Source organism: Myotis nattereri (genome assembly GCF_964212035.1).
Source record: "Myotis nattereri genome assembly, chromosome: 7".
NCBI classification, from domain to species: Eukaryota; Metazoa; Chordata; class Mammalia; order Chiroptera; family Vespertilionidae; genus Myotis; species Myotis nattereri.
In genome coordinates, this window is record NC_138082.1 from 89990506 (window position 1) to 89998201 (window position 7696).

The 7696-nt window shown below is 43.2% G+C and overlaps 1 protein-coding gene across 1 annotated transcript in view; it reads right to left on the minus strand.

Annotated features, from left to right (window-relative positions):
• The window catches only part of CNTNAP5 (contactin associated protein family member 5), an 865111-nt gene extending 858044 nt beyond the window's left edge, over window positions 1–7067 (minus strand). The window contains 1 exon segment of the mRNA XM_081095918.1: window positions 6759–7067. Within this exon segment, the coding sequence (XP_080952044.1) occupies window positions 6759–6840 (82 nt within the window). The 5' untranslated portion in view covers window positions 6841–7067.
• Between the last annotated feature and the right edge of the window lie 629 nt (window positions 7068–7696).

Sequence of the window (7696 nt, forward strand, 5' to 3'; positions counted from 1 at the left end):
AGCCCAACACTTCCCTATGGTTTCTTCTTCTGTCCCTCTGCCTCTGAGCCACTCCTACAGAGTCACTAGAGCACACCTCTCATACTTTTGCACAGAAAGCCTATAATAATCTCAGCGTTTCTCCAGCCAGTGAAGTCTGACTTTATTTAAGTCTTTTATTAATTTTCATTCCCCTCAGAGAGCTTGCCTTGATGACCCAAACACCTTACATTACATCTTGTGATTAACTTTGTTACAGCATGTATCACTTTGACATGTTAAAAAAATTGTTTTTCTGGCTGCCCATATTCAAATTTCCTTGAGGACATGGACTATATCTTCTTAGTCATCTTTATTTTTCCAGGTTACTTTTTGAAAGAAACCACAACCTTGAGTTGTGGAAAGAAAACCTTTAGTAAGGACTCATTTATTCAAATGAGTAACACGCAAACCAATAGCACTTAAATCTTCCCCCACCACAGTTTGATGAGATGACATTGGAAACTAAGAATAATGTTATTTGGGTTATGTTGTAGGCAAAAAAAGGTCTGTCCAGTGATTTATGACTAAAACCCAATTAAATAGTACCTTTTTATACTGAAGCCTGGACTATGAAGAAAATATATATGTATATTTGTAAGAACATTCATTAAATTTGCAAAAATACTAAAAAAACTTATTAATAAAATTAGCTCAAACTTTGTACTGAGCTCAGATGGATACAGAAGGAACCAACGACCACTTGACAGGCAGTAGAACCCTGTCATGGCAAAGGCAGGCTCCTGTGAGTGCAGCATTCTTAATCAGCTTGCACAGCCAATAGAAAGATCTGAGCTGAGTCTGCTCTTTCACCAACAGTCCCATATGCTAATTACTCCTTGTTATCTCCAAAATAATAGCAGATAATGCTTGTCAGTTTAAAAAATAAATATAAAACAAAAACATTTAAAAATTCTAGCTATAAACCATAGAATTATTTTAATTTAGAAATATTTTTTTTTTTAGTTGGAGACCATTCATTTATTACCTCATCTATTCATTTGTCCAATGTTTTAGTTTGAATACAGACATTAAAATAAAATATAATTACCAGGGAACTTACCATTTAATTAGGGAGACAAAGATTTTAAAAAGTGCCATAAAAATATAATCTTACCTAATAATAGACAAACATGTAAAGTAACCATCTCTCTGCTATGCTCACCAGCCAATCAGGAGAGTATGCAAATTAACCCAACAAAGATGGAGGTTAATTTGCATATGTAGGGGCGAAGTGGCAGAGCAAAGACTGTAGGCTCCATCCGGAGCAAAGGCCTGGGTCCTGGGTGCCAGAGGAAAACCGGTGTCTGCCAGCAGCCAGGGGAATGGAGGGCCTATTGCACGAATCTCTTCATGCAATGGGCCTCTAGTAGTAATATGTAAGGGCAATTGACCCAGCCTGGGGAAAGTGTGTGTGTGTGTGTGTGTGTGTGTGTGTGTGTGTGTGTAGAGTTGTGAGAAAGTTAAAGAAGATAAAAAATGGGAAAGGGTGTTATAAACTAAGCAGACAAGTTATGCAAATAAATGATGTGAGGAGATGTGAGACAACATGGCTCATTTGTGGAGTGTGAAAGAGTTCCATAAAGTTAGAAATTTGGGGATGTACAAGAAGTGGTCACGATGAAGTCTAGTTTTAGGCAGTGCTGTTTGGTCTGACATCTATAAACTGACAAGGCATGATGTCTATAGTGGTACCTTTCAGGCATTGTGGTGTGAGTGAGTGTGTGTGTATGTATGTGTGTGGTCACAAGTCTTTATCAAGTTTATGCTGTTTCCTTATCACATTTTTATAGAAATTTATAAATAATAAAGCATCTGGTACATGTCAGATGTGAGGCCTCTTATCTCTCATCATTGTAACACTTGGCTACTTGCGTTAGGTATAGATTGCAAATGTTTGGATACTTCTTTAAGGAATGACTTAAGAGTTGGCTCTGGTGGAAACTGGACCTCCATGCCCTTTGCTGAGGATAGAGCTACAGAGACTAATCCAGGAATCCCGAGGCACTTTCCACAGATGCTCACACAGAGCTTAACTTCATGGGAACCCATTTAATATCTTGTAAAGAGTGTGGTTGGTGGGATAGATAGATATAGTTCCAGATCCTGATTTTTTTCATTGCTTAACTTTATGATCCTGGAGAAATTATTAACTTCTATTAACCTTAAATGTACTCATCTGTAAAGTGAATTTAATAAAGTCTACATAGTAGTGTTGCCTGGCCAAATTATGTGGACTTAGCATATGAAATGAGAGACACAAAGTACAAAGCAGTTAGTAGAAATTAAAACCCTATTATGCTGTTGTTATAAATAAAATTGCTTAACAATTTTGAGTACAATTATTTCTGAAGTATCCAAATGGAATGACCAGTAGGCAACATCAGCAGGCAAGAATACATTATGATGAGATAGGTCCTTAATAATAATTTGATCCAACTTCTTTATTTAATACATCAAGAACATTAGGATACGTTCATAACCTTCACAAGGACACCAGCCAGACAGTGTCAGAGCGCTGATGAATGAAGACAGCTTCCCTTCTGCATTAAAAATGCCATTATTGGCTCCAAACCAGTACATTGAAGATTCAATATAAAGTCCTACTGAGCGAGTGGCTATTCTGGTCTTTCAGGTAACTAGACCCTCCCCCTGCTTTCTTATATGACAAGGATAATTAGCTCATGTATAAAAGCCATATTTCAACAGATTTCTGCCATATAAGCTAAGACGTTTTGATCACATTCTAAAGGTTTTTAGAAGTATTTCAAACAATATATCACATTATTTTGTTTTGTAACAAACAGCCACTGAAAAATAAAGCAATGTTATAAAGGAAAACTGGATCCCACTACAGAAAAAAAGGGCAAAGTGAAGAAGGAAAAATGAAAAATTGCAATTTAGAGAACATTCATTCACTCGCTTGAGAATAAGGGAGGGGGAGCATATTCCTATGGATATAAATTATCTCATAATTCTGTGCCCTCGTGTGAAAATTGCTAGTCTAGTATTTCCTTTAAAATTTCCAATAGTGTAAACAGGAATCTGGTTTGGAGATAGAGGCTATGTGAATAGAAAGAAAAGAGAATTCAAATGGATGGTCAAAATTAAGGCCATTCAACCATGGGAAAATCTTTAGGACTCTTCTAAATGAGCACTATATACTTCTTTCACTTTTGCTGACTATAATACCACAAAAAGTATACTGCAAACACTTTCCTGATGAGAGAAATCAACCTAACCTTTGCTTGTCTGTAATATTACCTATCGATGGGGCCGGTGCATCAATATCAGATAACTGAAGCTACAATGCATCATTTATTTGAAGGTCTCTATGAACATGATTGGCATCCTTGTATATTTTAGATGAAGTTCTATGATGGAGGGCTAGGATAAAGAGTTTCGTGTTTCTCTTCCAAGGTTATTATCTGTGTTAACCTAATATGTAACAACAAACAGATAAGATACTTACTGATGAAAATTAAGGGTCTTTATAATCACATAACATCTGAGTATTGTTAAAAAAAAAAAAAAGTGAATAGTGACACTGTTATCCCATGCACTTATCTTATCTTCAGAATTCAAGTTCTCCCATCATAATGTTCTTTCAACATATCTAATATTTGAAGAATATCCTCAGTAAAATATTAAGCAGCTGATCTGTATAGGATACACATCTCAATTACTATTTTATACCCAAGCATGTGAGCACAGGAAGGTTGCATAACCTGATGGGCATTTGACATCTTAGCTGTGGCATAACTAGGGCTAGAACTCCATGGTGTTTCAAAATCCTGGTTTCACTTTAATTAACTATTAGGTTACATTGTTTTTGTGTCTGTGTCAAATGAGTTGATTTTATATGTAAAAAGGTTTTTCATTTGACACTGGCCTATCATATCTACATATGAAATTAACTAATCCCCTCAGGGTAAATCCAAAGAATGTGCTGTAGTTATTTAATATCCTGAAAATCTGGAATGGGGGAATTTTCAGAGTTTTTATTACTGGTTGATAATTATATTCTCTGCACAAATTCATAATATCTGTACTGTAGTGGCCTTCTAACCCAACTTTATTTAAATTTTATTTAATTAGAAATGTATAAAATATATAATTGGGTAAGCATTCATTTTCCCCCTGCAGATAAGTGCCCAAATTTGGTAAGATTATGAGAAAAGTACACACACACACACACACACACACACGCACACAACAATAGCAACAACAATAAATTATTATTAAAGAATGGAAACAAAAGTTGATTTTACTTGAAAAAAGTTCACAAGCACACAGACACCATGAAGCACTTTGGATAATTAATCCATTTTCAAGGCTACTGTCACAAATGACATGAAATATTATTTCAAAATATAGAAGGAATAAACTTGAAAAAAAGAATTTATTAAAATAATTTATATACTTGTACAAATGGACTGTTGTTCAACATATGCATGTGCGTGTTAACTGGTTGGAATGGCTAGAAAATGAAAGCCCTGTATTTGATGGGTGAAGAGCAGGACGGTCGAGGTCTGGGAGAACTGTAGAGAGCTCTTTTCTATGTTTCCTCAGAGGTTCTGCATCACAAATCTGAAGCCAACCAAGAGGTACTGAGTTCAGAAGTAATTTTCTGCTGCTAGACTATTGTTCACTTAATCCATTTTGTTCAGCATAACAAAGACATTCACCATTATTTTTTAAGAACACTGACCCTAAAGTATTTAGCAAGCAGGGTGCATTCAATTGAAGTGTTGATTGGAAATAAGGAAATTAAACTGTCAGTGACAAAATATTAAAGCTCATTATCACAAAGTTTTATTTTAAATATCAGAATAAGCTTTATTGCTGCATTAGTAATGATAATGATGAGCCTTAAATTAATACCATCATACTTTTATAATTGTTATTATAACATATTAACCATCATTCAATTAATTTACAGAAAATGCCATTCAAGGATTTATATTTTTCCTTCCTCTTAAGAAAACGGACTATGCAATAAAGCCCAAATCACATTCCTATAGAGTACATTCTACCTGTTTCACCACTACTGCTCACTCCATCTTTGTGTGTCTTTAGAATATTCACTATTTTCAGAGGTGAATGTGCCCAAGGAAAACGTATTTCTCGGCGGCACCTTTACATTGTCGGGACAATACTGACCTCTAGTGTTCCCGGAGGTAGAGAGATAGCTCAGCACCATGCCTAACTTCCTCCTACTAAAGGATTTAGATGTTTCTCTAAAGCATCATGGGAACAATTCCACTTAAAAGAAGGAAAAGAAGGAAAACCAGGGGTAGGTGGAGGAGGAGGAGAAGGAGGAGGAGGAGGAGGAGGAGGAGGAGGAGGAGGAGGAGGAGGAGAATAAAAATTAGATTATAGCCTGTCCTTACCTGTTCTCTGAAACAATTTCTAATCTAAAGCCCATAGGACCTCCCTTTTAGAGAGGATGACCTCGTCAGCACTGCTTTAGAATTCAAACTTTAATAAAGCCTTTAGAAAGCATTACCACTAGCTATAGATTCTGAATGTCTACAATTTCCAAAGACAGATAAAAACACTGGCTCCGCTTTGGAGAGTTTTCAGTAAATAACAATTGTCGAAGTCTCTTCCCTTGAGTGTCTCACTCAAGGCCTTCTCAGACCTAAGAGGGTGGGAGTGAAGAAGAGGGACTCATGGTATGGCGTTGTCTTACTTTCAGAAATGGTTCCGATTACAAGCAATAGTATTAGAACGTATGAGTAAACGTGTCTGAGGTTCCAGTGGGGTCAGCAGATAGAGAAGCAAGCCCAGAAAATTGAAGAACCTTGGTGAACCGTCGTTGGAAAAACACAGATGGCTTAATGGCATTCGTTCTCATTTAGGAGTTTCCAGAGCTGGAAAACTTCCCCTTCTCTGCCTAGAGAGGCAGCTGAGCAATTGAGCTGAAACCTCTGATGGTTCTAGAGATGTATTCAACTTTGACAAACTGAGTTCTTTAAATACACAGTGCAGGTGGCGGATCCCCAGGTGTCCAGCCTTCCTGCCTATTAAATTAAATGCTCGGCACTTGCGGAGGTTAGAGCCTGGAGAACAGTGTGTACCTTCAGTGCGCACTCCTGGTGTGTCATTTGGCACAAGGATTGGGGTGGGGTGTGCATCAGAGGGCTTCCTCTGAAACAGGGACAGCCATTGATCTTGTGGTTTGACTACACCTACACCGGGCCATGACTCTTAGGCCAAACTCCCTGTCCTCGTAAACCGATGTCCATTGGTTGCAAGACACCCCAACCGGCGCCTTCTGCCTAGCAGAGAGCTGAGAGCCAGGTCTTGGGAGCACCCTGCAAGCCCTGGGCAGCCGCATTCGCAGAGGAAGCTGCGGCCACCAGGCGCGGTGGCCGGGAGACTCTCTATCCCCGAGCTCAGCCCGGCGGCGCAGACAACCTGAACCCGGGCCTTCCCGGGAGCAGCCCTGGCGGCGACGACCCGATCGACCCGGGGCTGGAACGCGGGGCCCGCGGGCGGTGAGGGCACAGACCCCTCCCTTCTCCCTGAACTTTGCGGTTGGGGAGAGGGCAGAAAATCCAGGGGGCCGGGTCGTTCGAGCTCCGCTAACTTTTGGGATGGGAAGAGTGATGGAACCACACTAACCAGCATTTCCCCTCCCCTCTGCTCAGAGCAGACACAATTGAGCACGCTGGTCAGTCCAAATGGTAGCGCTTCCCATCTCCCCACCACCCCGGCTCGGGAGGGACACTTACAATTTGTCGCTGTTAATCCCGGACGCCACAAGCCGGAGAAGAGCAAAGTGAAAATGCTCAGCAGCAGGGGTCCAGAATCCATGGCCCCGGCGAAGCGCTCTCTTCCAGCGGAACCCCGAATTCGCCGGCGCCTCCTTCCCGTGCGCTTCTCTCCGCACCGTGACCCCTACCCACCCACCCCCTCGGAGAGGCACCGCGGCTTCAGTCCATCCCGCGCCCGGACGCTCGACCCAACCCGGAGCCGGTCTTCCCGGCGCTGAGGCTGGCGCTACAGTCCCCGCGACTGCCGCTGGCGGAGCTCTCCGGCCTGGCCGCCGATCCTCCTCGCCTGCCCGGGAAGCAGCGCCAAACCCGGCTGCAACCACAGGCGCCCGCTCGCTGGATGCGGAGCTGCAATCAGCACCCGCCGCCGGACAGCTCCTTATAGGCGCGCCGGCTGCGCGGCGCCGCCCCCGCCCGGCCCGCCCCTCGCTCCGCGCTCGCCCGGCTGGGCGCGTCTGCGGGCCCGCTCCTGCCTCTCCGCGCTCCCCGCGCTCGGTGCCGGGCGGCAGGGGCTGGGGCCGAGGGAGGATGGGGGCGCCGCGGAGCGTTCGTGCCAGGGGGCGGCGGCGGGGGCCGCGGGGGGGAATCGGGGGGCGCCGCGGAGCGCTCCGTGCCGGGGCGGCGGGGGGATCCGGGGGTGCTGCCGAGCGCTCAATGCCGGGGGTAGCGGGGGCGGGGGGCGGGGGGGGGGAGGGATGGGAGGACGTTGCCGAGCGCTCGCTGCCGCCGGCGGCGGGGGCAGAAGGGGACTGGAAGGGGTAGGGAAGTGGAAGGGAACCTCTGTCTCCCCGCCCCCCAAATGCGGGGCTGAGTGCAGGCGCTGAGCTGTAAACCGGGTTTTGGGAGAAGGCTGCTGAAGGGATACTGAAAGGAATTGGAAGACGAACGCATTAACA